Below are 25,473 nucleotides of genomic sequence, written 5' to 3'. Positions count from 1 at the left end.
AGTAGTCTTGAAAAACTTACCACAACATTAAAAATAGTTCTTTCGTTATTTTATAAAGGAAAAAAAAGCAAAACACTTTAAACAAACAAGATGAACAGCTATCCCGTAGCTCCCCCACAACGTCAACGCCAAGACGAAAGCAGAAGCCTTGGCAGTCTTTTACACTGAGCTTTGATTAGGTGAACTGAACTCTGCAGGCATGAGGCTTCATTTAATATTTAGGAAAACATTAAATCACTGTGAAGAGAAGAAAGCTAACAACAAGGGAAATGGGAGGAGGAGGCGGGCTTTTTCTTCAAGTTCCTCAAAGGCCTGAAGGGACAGCTATCCAAGAGCTGCGCCACCTTAAAAGGGAGCCTCCATTTTCTGACTACCATTCTTAGGCATTGACAGCATTCTCTTTCATTTTTCTGCTTTCTTAATTCACCGAGCCCTACATGTGTAATGAATTAAGTCTGTGCTCTTCTCATGTGTCCAGGCAAAATCATTTTGTTGCCTCTCATCTTCTCACTCCTATTTTAATTCGCCCACGGTAAGAGATCACAGGACTTAAGAACTGAAAGGCAACTTATGGATCGTCTAAGCTAATTGTCTTATTGTACAGACGAGGAAACTGAGGCTCGGGAGTGTGAAGTGGCCATGTAAGATTAAACAGATAGCGAATCATACAGCCAAGATTTGAACCCAGGGCTTGTGACTGCAAATGCAGTAATCCCCTCATCACGTGGTGTGAGAAGAATCTAGGTCTCTGCTTGTCATGCTGAGGGGCACTCTCAAAGGGAGCTAAGGAAACTGGGAAGGAGGCACAAATGCATCCTTCTCAAACCCCCCCCCCCAACCCTGCCCAAATTTGCCAGGACTGAAGAAGTCCTGGTGAAGACCTGGGGTAGTTTGAGTTAACAAGCAGACTAAATTTGGAATCCAACTGGGGGCCCCTTGGGCAAGAAGAAAATAAAAGTGGCTTTCAGATCTTCAACAGAGAGAAGCTGAGGCCCTAGGGAAACTCCCTGCCTGCTGGGTTTAATTTTCTCACTGGTGGTATTAACTTTTGTGGATTGCTTTTCCTTTGGGGTATCTGCATATGTTTTTATTAAATGGATAGATTATTCGAACCTTGGGCTCTGAGTAATCCACTGCACCAAGGGGTGAACGACGACCAGGCTCCTGACGTTGACAGGGGCTGTTCTTCAAGCTGCTCAAGACTATCTGCTCCCTAGATGGTATAAACTAGGGCAACCACCAGGCAGTCCTGAATAAATCTCTCTGGGACCTGAACAGCTCAGAATAGCTAGCAGAGGCTTGCCCTAGCCTTCGCAGTACCTGGTTAAAGGTCATTTCAAATAATTCGAGTGAAAACAAAGAGGCAGCACACACCTGCGCGTATGGGTTTGCTGTTAGCTGCAACAAAGAAGTCACTGTCATCGTGATCAAAGAGGCCGACAGGGGCAGGACTCTGTGGCGTTTGCCCTTGTGTTGACTGTGCAGGCTTCTGGTGCTCCTTTGGTGACTGCACTGAAGAAACACTGAACACATCAGGATCCCCTACAAACAGAGGAAGATGAAGCCAACAGCAGTCAGGTACTGCGTACCTCACCACTACATAAAAAGGTACTCATTTTCTCCAGAAGTCATTCAAATTTCATCTTTTCCAGAAATACTTCCCCTGCAGCAATAAAATGCTAGAGTTGCTGAATAAGCCCAGGCAAGAGTAAGGACAGTTCAAATAAATTCCCCCTAATACAAATCATCTATTGTTTATAAATCCATTTTTTCCAGACACAAGCCTGTAGGTAAAGGTTTGTTGTTGGAGGCAATAATGTGTGTAACAGTTGGCCTAATAAACAAATTGGCCCCCTTAATGACACCTTTGAAATCCCGAGTAGTCTACTACATGCCAGCCAGATCTGAATATAACATTAAAAAAAAAAAGATGTGTTAAAAACGATAAAAGTAAAAACACAAAACCCTAAGAATGGACATACCTAAGAACAACGACACAGTTCCTGCTGGTATCTTTTTTCCAGGTTTGGATGATGAAGTCTCTGGAACAAGGAAATAAATCATTAAATTCACTCTTCTGTGAAGTCAAATTGGAGAAATTTTTTTTGGTGGTTGAAATTAATTGATCCTACATGTGCTACTTTAAATTCACAGTTTAATTTTTTTAAAACTCAACACTACACAATCTAAGGACATGTTTAAAGTGAGATTAAAATAGTATGACAGGATTTTAATTCCACCCAAATTATAAATGTTAATTTATGGCAATCTGTTAATTCTATAACAGGTTTGATATTAGCAGTCATTTCTTGCTATTCTAGAGGTCAGAAAGCCCCACAGGCTTGCTGATGGATAAAGCTATGGTGGGTACAATCCATCCTTAAAGCACTTTCCAATACTCTCTCCATAAGAAGTGCAGGAAGGAAATGTGTGGATAACAACCATGGAATACTTAATTCTAGCAATAAGAATACTTACATTCTAGCAAGGCTGCTATGAACTGCCTATTCTGAATACTCAGTCTCCTTATTTGTTAATGGGGAGAATAATCCTTGTGCTGTCTTCCTTACAAAGTTATTCTGGAAAAGGTGCTTTATAAATCTTAGAAGGCTAAGTACAAGCTATCATTATTGATCAACTCTGCATATACAAACAAAACCTCAGAAATACTCCTTTAGAATATGTTTGGTTCTACCTATATCCAATATTTATTATAAGTCACTTTTCTTGTCAGTCTTTGTAAGATGAGGAGTTAGATTTGAGAACACTCTCAAGTTGCTCACCCTGATGGGCTAGGTTTGAATACAGGGTTTAAAAACAATGCTTTGGGGGGCAGCTAGGTGGCACAGTGGATAGAGCACTGGCCCTGAATTCAGGAGTACCTGAGTTCAAATCTGGCCTCAGACACATAATACTAGATGTGTGACCCTGGGCAAGTCACTTAACCCCACTGCCTAGCAAGAAAAAAAAAGCCAATGCTTTTTCCCCTTATAGTGATATGAAATATCTCAACTGGATTGCTTTTAAAGGATTAACAGAATTATGCCTAACAAAATAATTCCTGGGAACAAACTAAAGAGAATTTAAAGCCTTGAAATGCATTAAAAAAGAACCTTGAAAGCCTCTTTCCCTAGTAATACAAATAAACTCAGACCTCATCCATCCTTACCTTCCTTAACTGGGGCTTGACTTTCATTGTCTTTAGGAGCTTCCGAAAAGAGGTCACTCTAATTGATCATGACATGGAAATCAAATGAGTAAAAAAAAAAAGTATTAAACACTGAAATTTCTTTATAACTACAGAGAACTAAGCCTTCCCCTCCCCGTAGAAAAGAAACCTTGCAAAGTTCAGGGTGCTCTGACTAATCTGGATATGGTTTGACCTCCTGAATTAAGGCTGTTGAACAATTAAGAACTTGGAAAATTCCAGTCTACTCCAGGAGTTAATGCCTATAAATCAGGAGTATCACCTAGGAAGCATCATCATACAGTCTTCTGGTCTAAGAAACTGCAAATGACTCTCCTTTACACAAAGGATGTCAAGATAGCCAATAAAGTACGAAAAGGAACAGGGACTACCCAAGGTAGAGAATTATTTTGGTAACGGGGGAACAGACTATTTCTTTTCTGCCTCTCATCCCCAACTGACCTCATCATCATCAAAGAGTCCCACTCCTCCACTAAACAGGCCCCCTCGAGAGCCAAATGGTGAGAAGTCTTCATCTGTCAATTTGGGTGGTTTGAACATGTCATCTTCTTCATCTGGTGAAAAAGAAAACCACAATTCTGAGAAATGGAAATAAATGCAGAGTCCTTATTTTGCAGCCATCTCTGCAAATTTTTCAGTAGAATTGCAAGATGAGGATGGCTAAGCCCTGAATTCAAAATCTAGCAGCACCTACTTGCACATGAAGGGCGACATTTTCCAAAACATCAAAGCAATCTGATTAAGGTGCTCTGCTTGGTCCTATGCAAAAGCACAATTAGGGGACAGCTAGGTGGCATAGTGGATAGAGCACCGGCCCTGGATTCAGGAGGACCTGAGTTCAAATCCAGTCTCAGACACACAATACTTACTAGCTGTGTGACCCTGGGCAAATCACCTAACCCCACTGCCTAGCCAAAAACAAAAGCACAATTAAATAACATTGTCCTTGCCCTCTGGGAATTCGTGGTATAAAAACAAATGCCAATAAGAAATCTGTATTGAAAAGATATGCAGAACTAAACTGGTTAACAAATTCTGCTAAAATGCTTCTACTATGTACAAGGATTAAAAGCCAGTAGGTTTTAGGAATATTGAAGAGAAGAGAAATTACATGATCCGAGTTTCTTTACACTTAGAAAAGTATTGGCCCGTGAGGCTGTGATCTCCTGTACAGCGGGTGATTCTGTGAATGGGGCAGTCACTTGTTTGGTTACGTCTCTTTTCAGTCAGGGAAAATTCTGTGAAGGTAGAATTTACATCTCTTCTCCCTCAATCTTGAACTCTAGCTGGAAGATTGAGGGAGAATAGGTAGCATCTGAGATGAGCCTTGAAATGTGGGTAAAATTTAACAGAGAAGAACTAAACTGGTCTGGAAGATGTAGGCCAAGGAAAAGGGAAGAGTATTCCAGGTAGCACACTTAGGTCAGATAGGGACTGACAAAAGTACAGTGATACTTTTACTTCCTGTAAACTGGACCATTAAAGTTCTATGAGCAGGAGCATCAGAGGACTAGCTCTTATTAAGCTTATGAATGACTAAAATTTGGTCATTTTCCCCATGTGTATTGCTGTCAAACTAGGTCTTCACCACTCTCTGCTCATACAATTGATTTTTTGAACCTAAGTGAAGGACTTGATATTTATCTCTAGTGAATTCCATCTTCTCGGTTTTAGCTTCACACTTCAGACCGCTGAGATCACTCTGAATCTTGATTCTGAAATCTATACAAGCTATCTTTTAAAGTCTTCCGTCATTTGGAAACATGATAAATATGCCTTAATCCAAGTCATTTACAAAAATGTAGAGAAGGACTTAGTCAATTTTTGTGGGGGGTGGGGGGCTGGGGCTAGGCAATGGAGTTAAATGACTTGCCCAGGGTCACACAGCTAGTAAATGTCACTTGTCTGAGGCTGGATTTGAACTCAGATCTTCCTGACTCCAGGGCCAGTGCTCTATCTATTGTGCTACCTAGCTGCCTCCAAGGACACAGTCAATTACAGAGTCCTGTGACATGCCAGCAGAGGCCTTCCCTTTCATGTTGACAGATATATCAATATTCTCTGGGCACCATTGCTAAACTACCTTCAACCACTCTCAAAAATCATACTAACACACAACCCCTATTTTACCACTTTATCTCCATGGAACTCAAGGGAGTTTTTGTTTAATGTTTTCTAGAAATCCAAATATAGTATATATAATGCATTTCTGATTGAAAAATCCAGTAGCCGTATCATCAAAATGTGTGAAGTTGGGGCAGCTAGGTGGTGCAGTGGATAGAGCATCAGCCCTGGAGTCAGGAGGACCCGAGTTCAAATCCAGCCTCAGACACTTGACACTTACTAGCTATGTGACCCTGGGCAAATCACTTAACCACACTGCCTAGCCAAAAAAACCCCCAAACAAACAAACAAAAAACCAACCCAAAACAAAAAAAAAAAACAAAAACAACCCAAAACAAACCAAAGTATATTAAGTTACCATAGTCTGGAAAGACTTGATTGGAATGGATTCTTAGTGAATCCCTGTTAACTCATATATCATTGCCTTGTATTAGAAACATCTGTAAACCACCTGTTGGTAACCTGTTCTAAAATTTCGCTGAGGATTAACCTCCAAATGAATAATCTAGACTGCTTGGATTCATTTCCCCTGCCCCTTTTAAAACTGAGGACATGGCCTTCTGGAGCTTTCCTGAATTTTTCAATCCTACAGTGACTCTGTGAATATAGCAGTAAATTCCTTCAGCATAACAATCATTTAAAATGGCTACATGCTCCTTCCCTTTTTTGAAGAGATGGGAGACTAGGAACTTGGAAAGCGGGCATGTTGGGTGGTTTTGTTCAGCTAATTTCCCATGGCCCCCCCCCCTTCTTTTTTTCATTACATGGATGGCCCACTGGGTATAGGAGAAAAGATACATCCTGAAATGATATAAAAACAAAACAAAACAAAAAATAAAATTGCTGTACTCCCTTACTAGAGGTAGGACAGTAAAGGAGGAAGATGGCTGAACTTGGCATTAAGAGATCACGGTTTGAATCCAGCATCGAACACTCCCCATCTGTGTGATTATGGGGCAGGTCACCACTTCTCCAAACCTCAGTCATAAAACAGGGATAAAATCTATAATGCTTATTTTATGTTTGCCTGGGAGCCAGGATCAAAATGACCAGTCTATAGTTCCCAAGATATATCCTTTCCGGGAACCCTTTCGAAAACGAAGACATTTGGCACATCCAAACTTCTGATGCTTCCCCTTTCTCTGGTACTGGTTGTCTTACCTTTCAGGGTCCTCTGGGCATCAGAGGCTTAACTTGAAGAGGGCCTGACGCTGGCTCTCTGGTGCCCCTGATTTATTTATGCCTAAAATTGAGACATGCCCACAGGGCACAGGCACTCTCTTTCGGATATCCTAACCAAGCAAGCAAAGCCAGCTGTTTACAAACAGATGCAAAGGCTACTTTGGGCATTTTATACATGACATTCTGTGCCACAAGGCCTATAATTGTAACAGAGAAAGGCTTACCATCAGAGGGAACTTTCCTGACATCCTTCTTCTCTTTTGTTGTTCTCTTAGTTTTTGCTTCCCCTGAAGTTGTAACTTGAAAAGAAAATTTCAGAATTTATACAAAGACTTTTCCATAGAAGGTTTTTATCTTATTCCAGTGCAAGAGAAGACTGAACAGTAAATAAAATTAGGTCAAAACCAAAATCTAGTATTTTTCTGCTCTGACATGCAACTGAAATGCATTGCACAGTATAGTTATTACTTCAGAAGTCATCACAGTTACACATACGCTAGCTGTTTTCTTTTGACAGTGTCCATAAGTTGGAAGAGGATTTATTTTAAATAAAGCCGTAGAGGCTGTCCTATTCTATCAATGAATAAAAGTGAAAAATTGTTGTCCCTGATAAAGTCTAGGGAGAGTAATCTGGTCCCTTTACTTTTTTTTTGGGGGGGGGGAGAGAAGGAAATTTCAAATAGTAAATACCGGCCTTACTTGTCTGCCCCTCATATGTTCGGCTTGTCACATCTCCTTTGATTCTTGCTGCCAGCTCATCAGCAAATGAAGTAGGTCGATTTCTTTTCTATAGGTATAAGAGTGAGGGATGAGTAACCTCTTTGCAATGTACTGAAAACAACTGACAGCTTTTGGTTCACTTCTAAACAGGATGCTTACTTAAAGCTTTGACTAGAAATTAAAATGAGAGGGGTATAAATGGGACAAACATAGAATTAGATCAATATACCCCGGGCAGACCACCAAGTTGGGAAGCACAACCTGTAAGGTATTCCCATGCACAGTAAGTTTCCAGTTCTCCTCTGCTCTTCTATGTTACTGCCCAGATCTATAGACAAGGGCACTTCTTGGAAGGAAACCTTTTCTGTAGGAGAGGAAACATCTTATGCCTTAAGTTCCTGGCATGGCAATAAACACTTGATGATGTAACTTTCAAAACTAGGATGGTGAGACAAGAAAATGTGTGTCAAATGGTCTGATGTTTAAACTATCTTTGAAGAACCAAATATAACAGTGTTTTCTAACAATACTGTACAAATGTTAACTGTAAACTACACGACAATAAGAGAGATGAATTAACAGAAGAAGAAATGCTTCTTCCTTGCCCTGGACCCAGAATAAGCAGGAGTTCTCTTACAGGTCTAGCATTTTCTCCATCGAACTCTTCTCCTTCTTCCTCTTCCTTTTCAGAATCACCAAAGAGATCACAACCTTCTTCCTCCTCTTCTTCATCACTTATCAGTGTTATGTGCTGATGAGCAATATTACAACATTCCAGATTAAAACTTAACCTCTACTGGCAATAGTGCTCAGGCACAGTTAAGGTAACAGACACTGCCAATTTAAAACTTTTGGGTCTTCTTTCTAAAATGAGACATGTTTTCAACTAAAAGGGAAAAAAGGAGCCGATTAAAAGCTCCCCTTATTACATCACACCAGTATTAAGCACACAGAATGTACATCTTTGGGATAAAGCCTTTTCATTACTGAAAGGTCTATACCTTACTAATTTGTAAACAGATTATCTCCTCAAATCCTGTTTACAATTGACTTGAAAAGTTTTTTAAAATCTTACTACCTATTAGACAGTACGCACTGAAGTAAACTGAGCCTCTTAATGAAGGTGCAATTGATGAATCCAAACTAAATTGAAACAACATATGTAATGTGTTTTGCAAAACCTTAAAGCACCAAACAGTTAACTGTTATTACTATTTCTTTTATTATTACATTTATGACCCATTGAGGAAATACAAAAAGAGAATTTTTTTTTAAAAAAAAGGAGAAATACTAAGAAGAGTTTTAAATGATAGTTAGAAGAGGCTTAAAACACACTTCCTGGTTTTATGGTTCATTTAACAATTGGAAAGTTCATTTCATAAAAACTTTCCCTAAAAGGGAATTCTCTAAGGTGGGATACCAAGAGAAAGCAATATAAAGGAGTTTTTGACCTGGTAACCAAGTTAACCAATGGTTAACTCTGTTGGTGGAAGACACATTAAATGTGGTGAAGTCCAGACTTCTCTCACAAGCCAGAAACAACTGAGTTATTTCAAGGTAGTAACCTTACCGTTTTTGGTCATTTTCACTCTGACTGCCGAAGTCATCATCTGATTCCTTGAATAGAAACAAGCCAATTTTTGTTAGTACAAACTTTCTATGTCACATACTTTCAAATTTTAGGTCTTTGATGCAAAGTTAATTTGTAAATTCAAGTGACTACTCCATTTTTGTAGTGTACTTATGACTTCGTATGCTACCAACATACTACAGACCTACAGAAAGATTCCTAGCTGGATGTGCTGCCAATATTTAAAAATTTTTTCCTACGGAGTTTAAAACAGTTGATTTTTAAAACCCCTTTCACAAACGACTCCTGATTTCTGTTAAGCTGTACTATCAATCTTATCCATTTTGTGGCAAAAGAATTCCATATTTAGTTAAGTACACAAGTTGAGCTTATTCCAGTTGCAGAGTTTCGCCATCCAGAAGGAAATCCAACTAACTCATTTCTCTGATTCTTTCTAGTCTTTTATAAAGCTGGAGAAAAAAAACTGATAGTAAATACTAATGAAAGGGTTCAAAGTATCTGATAATGTTACTAAAAACAAAAACAAACAAAGCCTAACTCATTTGCTAAAAGACATTCTCCAACAGAGAAGCAGTCAAAAGATATGAACAAAAAGTTCTCAGAAGAAGAAACAATAACCATATGGGAGAATGCTCCAACCTAGTAACCTGGCAAAGATGACAAAAGATGGGAATGGTCACGGTTGGAGGGTTTGTGAAAAGACGTGAACCCTAGTACATTGTTGGTGGAGCTGTGAATTAGTGGGACCATTTTGAAAGCAATGTGGAATTAGGCAATTAAAGTTATTAAAATAAAAAAACCCTTTCACTCAGAGATTCCACTACTAGGTATATGACCCAAGGAGGTCATTGATAAAAAAGCTCTAAAGACAACAATTTGTTTGTTGTAGCAAAGAACTGGAAACAAAGTAGATGCCCACTGACTGGGGAACAACTAACTAAAATGTGGTGCATCAAGGTAATGAAATATCATTGTGTCTAAGAAGAAACAAAAATAAAGAATACAGAGAAGCACAGAAAGACGTATGTGAACTTATGTAATGTGAATTACGTGGAGCCAAGACAACAATATATATGACTACAATAAATGGAAAGAACCACCACAAAACAATCTAAAGAGAATGATACAAAATGGCAAAGAATAAGCTTGGTCCCAAAGAAGACAATTCTCCCCTTGTTCCTTTGTGGATGTGAGAAATCCATGAGTATGGAACTGGGTGTACACTTTCAAACCTTCCTGATGTACTGATCACTTTCACTGCTTTTACTCTTCTTGGAAAAATGAAACAAAACAAAACAACCCAAAAGCATTCTTTTAAAATGGAGGGAAAATACAGGTGAAATCCGGTCAATGTGTAAAAACAAACTATGTCAAAATTTATTTTTAATATACGTATTCATTAGTAAGTTACTGGAGAACTAGCAGCACATGGCAGGTTTTCCCCTGCCTAGGACGGTCATTTTATATGAAAGCTTCTATTTCTGGACATCTGAGTGGTAGTCCTTTGGCCATCACTAACTTCTCTACCCGGCAGGGTATACTGGTGCCTTACATACTGCGTAGTTCCTCTAATGTCATCATGTTACACAGCAGCTATGCTCAAACTACCACTAGGGCAAAAGCCAATCCCCTTGTTGTGAAGTTGTCAGTAAATAACTAGCATCTAACAGACAGCAGGGGACACTGCAAAGAGCGCTGGGCCTGGAGTCAGGAAGACTCATCTACCTGTGGTCAAATATAGCCTCAGACACTCACTAGCTGTGTGACCCCGGGCAAGTCACTTAACCCTGTTTGCCTCAGTTTCCTCATCTATAAAATGAACTGGAGAAGGAAATGGCAAACCACTCTAATGTCTTTGCCAAGAAAACCCCCAATAGGGTCAGAGGAGCTGGACACAGCTGAAAGGAATGAAGAACAACAACTTAATAGACAGTAAGGCCTTTAAGCCTCTTTCATAATAAAAATTCTTAAGAGTAAAAAGGATCAGAAAACTGATTAATAGAAATTCAGTTTCAGATGTGGAAGTGACATAAAGGGATGAAGTGTGCTTAATATTATAGTTGAGCAGATGAGTTTTTGGCCAAAAGGGTGAAAAGACCATTTAAAAATTTTCCTTATTGTAATATCTGGCATTACATGTATGGATGGTATATCTCAGAAAGGGCCTAGAAAGGTGAACTGACTTGTGGTAGCTGGCTTGTGGAGTAGTGGAAAGAGCATGAACTTAGAATTGGGAGAGACCTGGGTAGAAACCCTACCTTTCAAAATTTACTAGCTGTGTAACCATGGACTTGGGAGATGGAAGGGAAGTTAGAAAGCATCTGAGGTAATGCCTGCCTTTTACTGATGTGGGGCTTTGGCTCAGAGTGAGGTGAAGCCTTGCTCTCCATTACACAGGCCTTAAGGGGCAGAATCATGTCTTGAATAGAGTCCCCTGGCTCCCACGATGGCTTTCCCCTCTTCCTTCGCCTGCTTTCTCTGAACCCAGTTCTACACCTAGATCACCCTTTTGTATGCAGTTGGCCATGAGGCTCTGCCAGAGACAAAATGCTCAATCTGGCTGTCCTGTGGGAGTCTGTAGTAACCGAGCTCCACGGGGACAGGGCCAGGACTGAACCCAGTCCTTGTGACTCCCACTCTAGGGCTCTTCTTATTCTGAATGACATGAGAGAGCTCCTTGGTAGTTTAGCATAAAAGCTGTAGCAGAGGGACAGTTACACAAAGTCTCTGAAGCTGCTATGCTCAGACGACTGTGGAGAAGAAGAAAGCTATTTTCTGTACTGCATCTACTACTGGCAACATCTTCAGTCCCAACCCTTTCTTCAGGATATGACCTTTGTCTTTGCTGAAAGTTGTCTCATGTCATCCACTACTTGACAAAAAGTTCATAAACCCCATCATGGAGCCCTCCACAGAACTTACCTCTTCATCTTTCTCCTCTTCACTATCCAAGACGCTATCTGGATCACTGTTTAAAGAGCCTTCTATTTAGGGAACAGAGAAGACTAGTTAAAATGCACCACAGAAAACCAAAACGAACATGAGAATCCCGTCTCGTAATCACAAACCCCCATGATGAGCACCACCAGAGGCTTTAACAAGTTAGGAACTGGTGTTAAACATACCCTCACTTGAAAGATCTCCAAGACCGACATCTTCTTGCTCCATGAACAACTGGGAACCAATCAAGTAGGGCAAGGGGCGATCTATGTAGAGATCCTGCAAAGAACCAACCGAGTCACGGCTTTAAAGGTAGACTCCTTCAGAGACTTAGGAATAAGCAACGACACTTTCCCAGCCGCCATCTTGCTTCCTTAATCCCTCCTGCCCCACTCTCATTTTAAATGAGACAAGAGCGTAGCAATAACTGAACACTTCATAGCCCAAAGTAGTACAGAATGAGAATGCGTGTCTGGGATTAGTATGAGGCGTCACAGTTGAAGCTACAAAGGGTAAAACTAAGGAAGAAGCTAGGCTAGAATAAGCCAATTCTTGCCACCAAAGTGATCATAATACGCAGGCATCAGATGGTGAGTAAGCATGAGCAGCCTGAGCAAGCACAGCACAAATGCCAAGTTCAAAACTGTAATTTGGATTCAAATACTTCCCCATAAGACAATTTCTTTCCACTGTGAGCCTGTGCTAATTTGCATGCCTGCATTAGGGCTTTTTTTTGAAAAGCATTTGCTAATATCAAGCAAGTTTAATGTTTACTTTCTCTAACACTGTAAATGAACGGGGGTTCAAAACAGAAAAAGCAGGTTTCAAAACGTGAAAATGATCATTTGGGGAAATTATGAAAGCCAAAGCAAAAAAGAGAATGAAGGGAAATTCGGTCCAATTCTATTTCCACATTAAAGTAAATATCAGAATCACATAAATTTGTTTTTATAAACATAAGACTTGTGAAATTTACTGCTACACCTAGTCCTCTGGGGCCACTCATCTCAATTCAAGTGAAAGATTTGGAGCCATTCAAACGTAAAGGGAAACAAGACCAGGTACCCAAAGACCGCGCCAGTCTGACCAAGGGTCAGGGGGCCTTCACCTTTGGCTCAAGGATAAGTTCTACTCTTTCATTTGCTTCTTCTTCTTCCGAGTCTGAATTTCCAGCTTTTATATCAAGTTGTTCAAATGCACTGTCCAGTACCAGCAACCCATAGTTGACAGCTTCCTGGACTTTGGGAATCAGATCTGCCTCTTTTTGTTCCCGGGTTTTCTCCTGTAAACAAACAAAAAAGGTCTATTACATTTCTATTCTGGGATGTTGTGATAAAATTATAAACAACGACAAAAGCACAGTAGGAATTGTGAACATGGTGAACATGTCCCAATGGGATACCAAAATACTCTTTAAAATCTGAGTCTAGACTAATGTGAAAATATGTTTAATATGAATGTATATGTAGAGCCTATATCAGATTGCAGGCTGTCTTGGGAAGGAGAGGGAGAAAATTTAGAACTCAAAATCTTATGGAAGTGAATGTTGAAAACTAAAAATAAATAAATAAATAAATTTTAAAAAATCTGAGTCTAGAGTGACAAAATTTTAGGGAAAATGAGTTGAGTTGTCAAAACCCAGACCCCCAAAGACTGACTTTTGCTTTTCCTTTGATGAGATATGGCTACATGGCATCTGTCATGATGCTGTTTCCCTGTCATCCCCTGACATTTTCTTCTCCCTTCTGCCCTGGGTTAATGGCCCCTTAGGTAGTGTTAGAAATGGATAGTCAGATGTGTGGGTTTGCAACTAGCCTTCCAGCCTCCAGCATCTCTCAATTCATCCCGCATGTCTGCCAGATAATCTTAAAACCCTGCTTTATAGACATCAACTTCTGTTCCAAAAGCTTCAAAACCTCTCTGTTATCCAGAGGATTCCAACTTCCTAGCCTGACGCTCAAGCCCCACCACAACCTCATGCCCTGCTATCTCTCTACACTTATCTCACCACACTGTCTCCTACTCCAAAACCTCTCTCAGTTCCAGCCTAACTGGACGCTCCACTGTTACCACTGTGGCGTAGTCTTCTCCCTGTCTAAAGGAGGGCCTCTCCTCTGCAGATTCCTTTATGGCCCAGTTCAAACTCCACCTCCACGAAGCACCGCCTCTGGTCTCCCTCCTTCCTCTGACCTGCTATCACATTCAATGCTTTTACTCATTTTTTAAAGCCTATGTCCTAGACTGCTAAGCAGAGGAATGTTCTTGAGGACAAAGATCCTATCTTGGGCCCCCAGTGCTAAGCACAATGCTTGAACTCGGAAGGCAATGTTTGTGCCAGTGCTTGAGCATCGAGTGAGCACTCTGTCTTGATGACTCAATCCAAGAAACTCTCAATCACGGTTCTGTGAAAGAACACAGAGGGCCAGGTCCTTACCATTCCCCAACTGGAATTTTCAGAATCCAGGAACAAGATGAGGAGATTGGATCATCTAGGAGAGTCACTAAGAGCTGATGTGGAGGCATCACACAGCTGAGCTAAAAGTGACTAAATCACACCTCTGGTTCTGAAAAGCTGATCCAAAAGAAGTCCACCTCTAATCCTCAAGCACCACTGGAGCATTCAGGAACTTAGCTCATGTGATACTAACTACACTAAATGTAGCAGAAGTAAGACCACGAATTACTTAACAATGGCTGACGGGTCCACACCAGAAATGACTGTTTCCACATTCAAAACTGTCTACCACGCCTGTTCCAGCTGACTAACTAGACTGGATATTCATAAGGGATTGGGGGTCCCAGATACCTGTTCAGTTTTTTCTGCTTCAGCCTTGGGAACTGGCTCCTCCACTTCTTCATCATATACACGCTAGAGAAGGAAGCAAACTAATTAAAATGCAATTCAAAAATCCACCTGGCAGCAACCATTGGCAAAGTTACTTAAGTGGTCAAGTAGACATAATTATTCCTTAAAAGACTGTTTCAAAGTTACTCCTAAATAGCCAAACAAAAAAAATATGAATTGAGATCTCCAAGTGTTGCAGAGGGGCTGCTCTGTAAAGATATTTTTGTTATCAGTTCTAGGGGATGCAAGTACACTTACCATTTCTACTACAATTAAGGCAACAAAGAAATGACCAAGGTACAGATATTATTATGTACAGGGGAGTTTTAAAGAGAGAAAATAAGCTCCTGATACAGAATAGTCCGAAAGTCTTAGTGAAGTTTTATTCAAGCTTAAAAACCACACTAAAGGGGCAGCTAGGTGGCACAGTAGATAAAGCTCCGGCCTTGGAGTCAGGAGGACCTGAGACATTTGACACTTACTAGCTGTGTGACCCTGGACAAGTCACTTAATCCCAATTGCCTCACCAAAGAGCAAAAAATCAAAAAAATTTAAAAAAACCCCCCATACTAAGACTTTTGGATCACCCTGTCTAAATGAGAAAAAGTCTGTTCTGTACTATGCCAAAAGCTAAAGATATGAAGACTGGATCCAGAGTTGAAATATAAAACAAAAGAAAATTATCTTTCTATCAGAAAGATCAACAGATCATTGTCATTAAAATGAGTGCTTCCTGCCTGAATCTTGGTCCCTCCTGCCTCTTGTCACCAGACACAAACACAACTCACAGCTCAAAATGCTTATGAAGGAGGAGGCAGCTAAGGACTGACTTGCCTAGTCTTGACCTCGCCAGTGAGGGGAGCTGTCCACAGTCATTCTCAGCGGACATCAGCCTTTATTAGGGATTCGGGTTTTCCATGAAGATTACTTTGGCTCTCGCCTCTGCCTCCTGATCTGCTGTCTTTGTTGGCAGTAGCAGTCCTCCTCAGGGTAATAATGCTCATTGGAAAGTGCAATAGTGAGTATAAATCAAACGAAAGTAAACAGCCTTCAGAAGCAAAAGGGCCCTGACAACAAGCACCTTGTAATTGCCAGGAAAATCATCTCTCTTTTAACCTGGCCATGTCCTTGCCCAAAGACTCCACTTTTCCCCTGGCAAACGGCTTCAGCTCCACATCAGCAGGGCTCTCTCAGGAACCCAGTGTGTCACCCCTATACCTCCAGGATGGTGTCAAACAACAGTAAACAGCATTTCTGTTTCCTCAGAAATTTCCCTTTCAAGCCTTCACTTGTTGTCTCCCTTGGGAAGCAGAATTCCTACTAGGGGCCGTCCTACTGTTCAACTAGATACTCTGAATACCAGGTGCCCTTTTGATATGACCTCGCACAGTGCCCAGAGCACTGACCTGGGGGGTCAGACAGTCCTGACTCTAGGACAAACTGATTTTGTGAGCTGAGCTACGACTGTTAACTTCTTGGGCCTCAGTTTCCTCAACTGAAAAAATGAGGTTGGGCCACATGACTTTTTTGGTCCATTTCACTGTTAATATTCTGTGATTCTCTTTCATTAGACCTATACAGAACAGCAGTTCATGCAAAATGGCTCTTAACCTTCCAAATACCCAAATTCAGAAACCTATTTCTGTTCCTAAAAAAATCACACACAACTAAGTAAGCATAAAAAATGGATGTGCTACCAGGAAAATGCGAAAAATACAAGGTGAATTTCAAGTCTTACTTTGGCTCGGTTGTGATTTTATCAGTATGGACAGTCACTCTCACGTGCCCCCCCAATTTCCCATAAATCTTTCACTGAGGAGCTACCCAATATCCTGGAGTAACTCACTTTCATGAGGAGGACTGATTCCAAAGCGTTGAGGAAGCAACTTGGCACAAATGCATTAGATCTTTAGCTTAATAAATGCTTGTTGTCTGATTGTCTATACAAAAGAAATTTGTTACCAGTGAGGTTTTATATTTATTTTTCAAGAATTTAGTATTTATTATATGTCCTCTTTCTGTAATTCAGATGATGACAGATAGTTAACAAGGTCATGTAGCAAATCTAATTTGATTTACAATTTCAAGCAGTGTATTTGAGATTTCCCACTGAGAACACTAGCAGTTAAAGAATATTTGTAGAGAGCCTAAGATTTGAGAGTCTTCATGCCCTCTGCCCATTTTTTTTCCATCATTGCCAGAAGTAGAGGGGGCATTTTATGCCTGTCCCTTCTATCAGTAGCCACAGCTAAACATTTCATTACTTGGTGGCCAACCTTCTGTTGATGAGAAGGGAAATAGCTATCCTAAAGATGGAGAGTCAGAAAACAAATAATAAACCCTAACTGGTCATATTATGTAGTTATACAGCATTTCCCTGCCCTCTCTGGAACCATAGTGTGGGAAGCCGACAAGAGGGCTAAGTGCCTAGCTTATGCCCTTAAGTATACTAATTTTGTTTTAATTCACCAAGCACTTATTAAACGCCTACTGTATGCAGGGCACTGTAAAAGATATAGGGCATTCAAAGACAAAATGAGATTCAAGTCCCTGCCTTCAATGAGTTTATGTTCTACTGGAAAGATACAACATGTACATAGATATATAAAGAAAAGAAAATTTTTAAAGAAGGAAAAAGCACTAACAATCGGGGGCACCAAAAAATGCTTTCTGAGCGGAACCTGAAATGAATGACTAAAATATTTACTAAGTACTTTGAAGGACGCTAATGATTCTAAGAAGCAGAGGAGGAAGGGAAGAAGAAAGGAAGGAAGGGAGGGATCTGGTTTTCTCTCCTTGGAGATCTCCACGCAAAGCCAGGCTGACCACTTCTTGGGTATGTTAATGTTGCTTTATTTTTCAGGTGGCTACAGAAGTTCATTTCAGCTTTCCAATGCTGTCCTTCTGAGTGGGTTCCAGGCATTGGGAACAGATGAGGCCTGGACACAGAGGGTTGGAGATGGAATGGTGAGCTGAGGGAATAGCCAATGGGCCAGGATGGCTACAACACAAAGTATATGAAGAGGAGAAATGTGAAGTAAGTGTACAAAGGTAGGCTGGAGCCAGGCTGTGAAGTCCTTAAGAGGGAAAGTTTCTTGGGGCAGCTAGGTGGCGCAGTGGATAGAGCTCTGGCCCTGGATTCAGGAGGACCTGAGTTCAAATCCAGCCTCTGACACATAACACTTACTAGCTGTGTGACCCTGGGCGAGTCACTTAACCCCACTGCCTAACCAAAAAAAAAAAAAAAAAGATGGAAAGTTTCTTGAACAGAGGAATGACAGGGTTAGATCATTTGTGCTTTAGGGAAATAATTTTGGCAGTTAATGAAGGATGGATTGTAGAGTGGAGAAATTGGAAATGGAGAGACTGATCAGGGGGCTACTCCCACAATCTCGTCAAGGAGTGGTAAAGGCCTGACTTTGGGTTGTGACCATGCGAGTGAACAGAAGGGCATAGACACAACAGGTGCCATGAAGGGAAAAGGGACAGACCTGGCAAATGACTGGATAAATACAGGGGCTGAGGTCACGGGAAATGTTGAGGATGAATCAAAGATCAAGTACTTGGGTGACTAGAAGGACGGAAGAAAGTAAAAGCAGTAAGGGCACCTGCAAGGTCGGACAGCCTGGAGGCTTCCTCCTTTCAAGATGTATGATCAAGGTGAACTATGTCACTAGCCATAAACTAACAGTAACAGCTGATGTTAATCTACTTTTTCCAAGATTTGCAAAATACTTTACACACGATCTCATTTGCTACTTAAAACAACCCCGGGACGTAGGTACTACTGGCCTTCTTGTCTCCATTTTTTACAGATGAGTACTTTGAGGCTCAGAGGTTAAAGGACTTGCCCAAGGTCATACAGATGGTCAGTGACACCGAGTCCAGGACCTTTCCCACTAGACCCTATGGTCTCAGCCTCCCTCTTGTGACAAGGAAGCTACCATTTCAGCATTGAACAGCACCAGGAGCTGCCTGTTTTGAACTCTGGCACCTTCTCTGTTGTTGGATGAAAAAGTGCTAGAGGCAGAGAATGACAATCTTGGAACAGCCATTCTCTCAAAGGCTGTAACAAAACAAATATGATATGGCTACTATAATAACTGTATGTTACTTTTAGCCAATCTAGCTTCTGAACACGGTCACTGAAAAAAATGTTCAAAAGGAATTTTCTTTGTCCAACATAAACACATGTACTCTATTCTCAATCACATATATGAATTCAAGGACATTCTGTCACAGACCGTGGAAATGATGGATTATTCAGTTGCAAACATTTCAGCCACTTGGAGCAGCAACTGGACTGTAAGAAGCAAGACTGTGGACAGCAGCAAAACACAGCGCTGAAGTTAGTCACAGAAAATCAAACTTTCAGATATCAAGAACAAATTAGAGCTTTTTATTATAAAATAGCTTTCTTTACAATTCCTAAGTGTTTTAAAAAATTGTCGCTATATCCAACAATGAAGAAAAATCAGTAACTATGTGAGACCAATTTCACATACCCCAAAAGAGGTTTTTTTATAGTATTTTCTATTTGTATTTCCTAGAACTGTTAAAAGAAGCATAAACTAGTACATACCTATGTGCATGTATAATACACATATATCCAATTGTGAAACTGTCTACCTATATGCATGAAGATGGAGCTACTAATGCTTCTATCTCCCTCTGCCTCCCCTTTTCTCTTTTCCCATCAAATGCATGCATGGCTTCATCCTTATGACTACACAGTAGACAATTTCAAACTGAAAACTATGACTTGAAAATTCTTCCCTCAAATTATACGAAATACTTTCAAAGGCTCATACTTCTGCAATCTTGCAAAATCAGTGTATTTTAAGTTACATCTAGGCATTCTGTGAATTCAATCAGTATCATAATCTTTACTTCAAAAATGAGGAAATTTGGGGATTCAGTCATCAAATAAATTGCTTAGAATTGCAAATTAAGTTAGATTTGCCACATGAACCATGCTAACTATCTGTCATCATCTGAATTACAGAAAGAGGACATATAATAAATACTAAATTCTTGAAAAATAAATATAAAACCTCTCTGGTAACAAATTTCTTTTGCATAGACAATCAGACAACAAGCATTTATTAAGCTAAAGATCCAATACATTTGTGCCAAGTTGCTTCCTCAACACTTTGAAAGGTCCCCGATTTCTCTGGCTTCAATAAACCCCAATGCCTCAGGTGGCACTTTCGTGAGCTGTGGTTTAGCCTAAAGGTGACCAGCCTTTTTGAATTTAGCTAAGCCGATGCATAAATGACTGATGACACAGTGCACCGCAGGTCTCTTCTCAAAGTTGTTTCAGCTTTAGGGCACCTGACAGTAACATATTTCACCTGTGGCCTTTGAGAAGCCGAGGCAAAGAAATGGTGGGCTTTGGTGATGTGCCACAGTTTCAAAGATCGAATTCGACACTGGAAAGACTACTGGTTTTGGAGTCAGAGGAACTAGGTTCATACCTACTGCTTACTACTCTGTGAGGGTCAGCATGGTAAGTGGGCAGAATGCTAGATTTGATGCCAGGTGTGACCCTGGGCAAATCACTTAACCTCTCTGTGCCTTAGTTTCCTCATCTGTAAAACTGGAAAAATAACAGCCATAACCTCCCAGAGGTGTTTGAGAATCACATTATAAAAAGTGTATTAAAACCTAAAGTGCTACATAAAAGCAAACTATTATTATTAAGTCACTTAATTTCTCTGGGCCTCACTTTTCTCATCTGTAAAAGAAGTGAGTTGGACTAGTTGACTTCTGAGCTCTGAATATGATTCCATTACCCTAATAGGTAGTCAATCTAAAATTCAAGGCAGACCTCATTCATGACCAGAGATGTGTCACTCTCAGAACTTCAGTTTCCTTCACCTATAATATGGGAATAATTGTGCCAGGCACCTCACAGGGTTGTTATGAGGAACATGCTTTGTTAATCTTAAAGTACAATACAAAGTTGTCTTTTAATAGAAATTTATACCAGATCAGCTATAGAAATAAAAATGTCAAATTCGACATTAGTATCTGAGGAACTCACATTCTCAATGAACTGCGTATTAGACAGCATGAGGAAGTCATTGAAGACATTGTGAAGGCGACAATCTGTAGCTTTTGTTTCATGAATCAGTCCATCCACTTGTTTCTTGATTTCATGTGTCCTAGAGATGGTCTGCTGTGAGAACTCCTGAAGAAACTGTAAAAGCTATTTTCAAAAGACACAGTGACAATCTTTAAGCTTAAATTTTGGCTGGAGAAGCCAGTTTCAGAATCTGTTTCTTCCTCCCCTCTCCCCCAGTACATCAATTGTGAAATCAACATCTCACTGGGGAGGGCTCCCTTCCTTTTGTGAGTGACACAGGGAAGGAGGGTTAGGGCCAGCAGATTCACCATCATGAAAGGTGATGAAAAGCATTGGGATATGACATAAAAACTAAAGCAACATCCAAACAAATCACCCTTTGTCATCATTTCAGTGCTGTGAAGTCATTTTTGGTCGAAATTTTCACTAATTTGCTAGTCATGGCAACAGAGATAAATGTTAATATTAAAAAACAGAAGCAAAAGAACAAAATGGGCTAAAAGACGTGGATTTTGTCCTTTCCCTCCTGAGGAGCCACATGGTTCCAAGACCTTTCTCTTGTCTTGAGCAAAACTATGCAAACTAATGAGATCCTGCCTTGCTCCCCATGAAGGATCCAATAATCAACTGTGGACAGCTCCCAGTGTTCCAATCATGGAGAGTCTGAAGTGAAGCCTTGGAAATGGAGTTCTCTAGGATAAGTGGGTCAATAGCTAAGCTATTGTTTTTGTGACAACCTTGAGGACAGGCTGATGAGGGGAAAAAGAATAAAAAAATCTTCTCCAGGCTTCCCTGTCTCTCCCCTTCCTCCAATCAATGGATCAATCATCAAGCATTTATAGAACACCTACTATGTGCCATGCACTGTGCTAAACACAGAGAGACAAAGAAAGGGAGACGACATTTACAGATCTCAAGCAGCCTTTTTCCTCAAGTCAAACCATAGTTTTAAATGGTACAGAAAGCAGGTTAAAGCCAAAGTGGAGATTTTAAAGGCCTTCCTAACCTGGCCCCTTCCTAACTTTCCCAGTCTTCTTTTTCCCCACCCCTCTTCTCTTACTCCGCCATCAGAGATTCGGGTCTCTGCACCTGACATCCCATCTCCAGACTCCACGCACTGGCGCTAGCTGGTCCCCCACGACTGGAATGCCGCCCCTTCTCATCTCTGCCCCCTGGCTTCCTTCGAGTCCCAACCCACAATCCCACTTTCTCCCGGAAGTCTCTCCCTTCCCTCTGCTAATCACCTCCCTGGCTAGAGCGGGTCGGTCTATAGTTGATGACTTGTTGTGTCCCTTATTGGAGTGAGAGCCCCCCGGGGGCAGGGGCTGCCTCAACTTTCACTGTACCCGAGGCGAGCAGCCCAGTGCCCGGTATACAGTAGATGTTTAATAAATGCTCGTTAACTTCACTAAAGGGCCTCCACTTCATCTCTGGCCGTGGTGCTTCTGGTGTTCGGTTTGGGGGAAGCGGAGACAGGTAAAAACCCCACACAAGTCGGGTGACCGCGGGCTGCAGCTTCTTCCGGCTCGGCCCGGGGTTCGAGTCCCTCCCTCCGCCCGCGTGACCCGACCCAGCCCCACTCACGCCCGCGTCCGCAGCCAGGGACCAGCTCTGGCTGTTCTTGCGGATCTCCTCCAAGGACCAGGGCCGCTCCCACACGGGCCCCGGCCCGGGCCCCGGCTCCGGCCCGCTCATCGGTGCCAGGGACTGGGGGCCCGGCCGGCCTCCGCCTCGACCGCCTCCCCTCACACACCGGCACAGCTCCCGCGGCGTCCCGTCAGCTCCCGAACGCGAGACCCGAGACCAGCCTTTCAGAGCCGCAGTGCCGGCTCCGCCCCCGCCTCACGTGACGGCCAGGCACCACGTGACTCCACGCTCACGTGACGAGCCTCGGCACGCCGGTCAGCTAGCCGGGAGTAGCCGGTGCGCCTTCGCTCTTAAAACGACGTACGCCCACGGCCCATGTCAGCTGTCAATCAATCCACCCTAGTCCCTTACCAATCAATCAATTAACGAGCGTTGACTGATTGATCTCCCAGTGTTAACGACAGCTAGGTGGCGCAGTGAATGAAGGGCTGGCTTTGGAGTCGGGAGGAGCGAGTTCAAATGCAGCCTGAGACGTTGTCTAGTGGGATCCTAGGCAAATCGCTGGGAGCCTCAGTTTCCTCATCTGTAAAATAGGGATAAGAACTGCGTCTTACCTCCCAGGGCTGTTGTGACTCTCAAATGACACAACTTACTTGAAACACTTTGTAAACCTAAAAGTGCAATATTATTATTAGTGCAAATCACCCCAGTCCCTATTCAGCTCTCAAATCCGTTGGTCCAGAAGAGTTGACAGTCTGGACTGGTAAAGATGGTTTCCATGCTGGGATTTCCCCACAGAGATGGAAACTCCAGACCAGACTAAGAAAACTTTTATTAAGCACCTATCATGTCCATAGACTCTAGAGCGGGCAGAGACTTTAGGGATAATCTATTCCAACCTCCTCATTTTATAAATGCAGAAACTGAGATTCCCCAGAGGGAAAGTGACAGCTCTCATAAGCTACAGAGCCAGGTGGTCAGACTCCAAGTCCTGTGTTCTTTGAGGCATTTCAAAGTGGATCTGTGACTTGATTGAACTCTCAGTGAGGAAATTAACTCTACCAAAGTGGACAGCACCTCCTGTCACTCTGAGTCTTAGAACGTTGCCCAGAGGCACTGAGGGAAGTACCTTGCCCAGGGTCCCACAGCCCCCATAGATCAGAGGTAGGGTCCCTGCCTGATCCATTACACCAGACTGGCTCTCAGCTCGGCCATGATGCGATTCAACGTTCCTTGAGTTCTGTTCAACAAACTTGTATTGTTTTTCCTGATTTTTAAAATTAATTAATTTATTTTTAGATTTCTCAACAAACTTTTATTAATCACCAAAAAGTGGGTACTGAGGGCATGCAAATATACAAAACGGCAGAGGACCTACCCTAGACATGTAGCAAGCAGCAGAACTCAGGTTCTCTCACTTCCAAGTCTCTCACTTCCAAGCTCTTTTCGAATAGCACCTGAATCTCTACTAGCACCTGCCAAACCCACTCTTTTTTTCTTCCCTTTTAACAGCAAGCCCACAACTTGGCTCAATGGTGCTCCCTCCTGGTATCTTCATGCCATCACCTTCTTTTTTTTTTTTTCAGCCAAAGATAAGGTTAATTAGAACATCCGTCATAGTGAGCAGACTCTTAAGGGGTCTGAACATTAGTGAGCTAGTGGCTAGATTTTAAGAATCTGAGCCCTTCTTTATTTTTTTTTGGTTTCTACAAACCCGAACATGGAGGAGAGGTGGACACACAGGTTATTTACTCTTGCTCCTAGAAAATAGAACATGATCTTTTGGATGTACTAAAATTTTTTTTTTCGTTAAAATATGGGGCACACCATCAATGCATCCTTGTGCAAAGGCTATGGCTAGTCTTTGTATTGTTCCAACTTGAGTAGCATATATTCTGCTGAAAGAAACGCCAGAGACATTTTAAAAAGGGTTTGCTGAGAAATACAACAGGAAAGGAAGCAGAAAAATTCAGGAGGGAATTAAGCAGTGGAGTTACCATGTTATGTGGGTCCATCATCATATTATCATGACCCCATAGTACTTTGGTATTCATATCCTCAGTGTCCTTCACAGTACTTGGTAGTTATTAAACATTTAATAAATGCTTTATCTTCACTCCCTCATTCGTTCATTCATAATGTATATGAAAGAGAGGAAGATGCCAAAGACTTGGGGTGAAAAAACTCAGACTTTATTGCTAACTCACAAAAAGGTGGCCAAGAGAATATTAATATTACTGATTCATAGGCTTACTTTCTCATAAAAATTTTTATAAGAATAATCTACATTCATATTAAAAGTATCCTTGACGAAGATATGAGAAGAGAATAAGCAAGATTCCACAAACAAGCTACAGCAGATAACATTTATGGTCACACAATTGACTCAGCGGTATAGAGAATAAGGTCTTTATCTCGCTGTCCTCATAGCTTACTGAATACTTAAAAAAACCCAACAATTCAAAAGTTCAATATTCAATGATTCAGTAGAGCAAAATATCACCTTAAAGGCTCTCTTCTAACAAGCGGTTTCCCCTGCATATGTTGAAATCATACTAAATTCTAGGAAACTTTTAAAGATTGAAATAACTGCTCATTTACCTTCTGATGATTACATTTAAACAAGATATAAAACAGGGAAACAGAGGGCCACTGAAGGGATTTTCTATCCATCAGAGAATCCAAATTGAAGAAGGATTTTCTAGATGGTGAGGTCCTCCAGGTGCTCCTGGTTTCGGATATTGCATTGGTTGTATCAACCCCTAAGCCATTGTAAAGCCTCTTGATTGAGACCCATAAACACTGAATAGAGTTCAGTCTAACTCCACGGGAAAAATCACGTTGATGATAAATGCTTATTGTCCAAATTATGACAGGCAGTTGGTTGGGAAATCCATATATTTGATCCATTAGTACATAGATTTTGGATAGAAACTAGCCATGGACCATGGGGTGGGACCACTCTGGGAAGGGCTTCAAATAACCCCTAGCTTCTCTCTGAAACACAGGCCCATCTTTTTGCTTCCATATTCTTCTACTTAGTGCTGTATGACTTCCAGTCATGAACTACCGTAGTCTTTGAAGAATTTAAGAGTCAATCGCACAGATGTCAATGGAGAAAGAAGAGCGTGATTGGTCTGAACAAGTTGTACCACATTATGAAAGAAAGATTGTACAAGAGAAATGGT

General features: G+C 41.3%; 1 protein-coding gene across 5 annotated transcripts in view; it reads right to left on the bottom strand.

The window, feature by feature from the left end:
• The window catches only part of LOC110213993 (WASH complex subunit 2), a 50,795-nt gene extending 28,268 nt beyond the window's left edge, over positions 1-22,527 (bottom strand). For 3 of the 5 annotated variants that reach the window (XM_078150779.1, XM_020994573.2, XM_020994571.2), the window contains exons 1-14: positions 22,283-22,527; positions 20,657-20,821; positions 14,572-14,634; positions 12,874-13,047; positions 11,951-12,044; positions 11,748-11,809; positions 8,807-8,851; positions 7,872-7,988; positions 7,205-7,301; positions 6,739-6,813; positions 3,650-3,762; positions 3,170-3,227; positions 1,983-2,042; positions 1,375-1,542 (exon numbers count right to left, since the gene is read on the bottom strand). In XM_078150779.1, the coding sequence (XP_078006905.1) occupies positions 1,375-1,542; positions 1,983-2,042; positions 3,170-3,227; positions 3,650-3,762; positions 6,739-6,813; positions 7,205-7,301; positions 7,872-7,988; positions 8,807-8,851; positions 11,748-11,809; positions 11,951-12,044; positions 12,874-13,047; positions 14,572-14,634; positions 20,657-20,821; positions 22,283-22,393 (1,402 nt within the window). In that variant the 5' untranslated portion in view covers positions 22,394-22,527. The remainder of the gene's footprint in view (positions 1-1,374; positions 1,543-1,982; positions 2,043-3,169; positions 3,228-3,649; positions 3,763-6,738; positions 6,814-7,204; positions 7,302-7,871; positions 7,989-8,806; positions 8,852-11,747; positions 11,810-11,950; positions 12,045-12,873; positions 13,048-14,571; positions 14,635-20,656; positions 20,822-22,282) is intronic. The other 2 variants (XM_020994572.2, XM_020994574.2) reach the window with 1 other exon arrangement.
• Between the last annotated feature and the right edge of the window lie 2,946 nt (positions 22,528-25,473).

The sequence above is a fragment of the Phascolarctos cinereus genome, unplaced genomic scaffold (assembly GCF_003287225.1).
Source record: "Phascolarctos cinereus isolate Bilbo 61053 unplaced genomic scaffold, phaCin_HiC Scaffold_3;HRSCAF=262, whole genome shotgun sequence".
Lineage (NCBI taxonomy): Eukaryota > Metazoa > Chordata > Mammalia > Diprotodontia > Phascolarctidae > Phascolarctos > Phascolarctos cinereus.
Note: the sequence above shows the minus strand (reverse complement) of the source record. Positions and strands in the feature narration are given on the sequence as shown.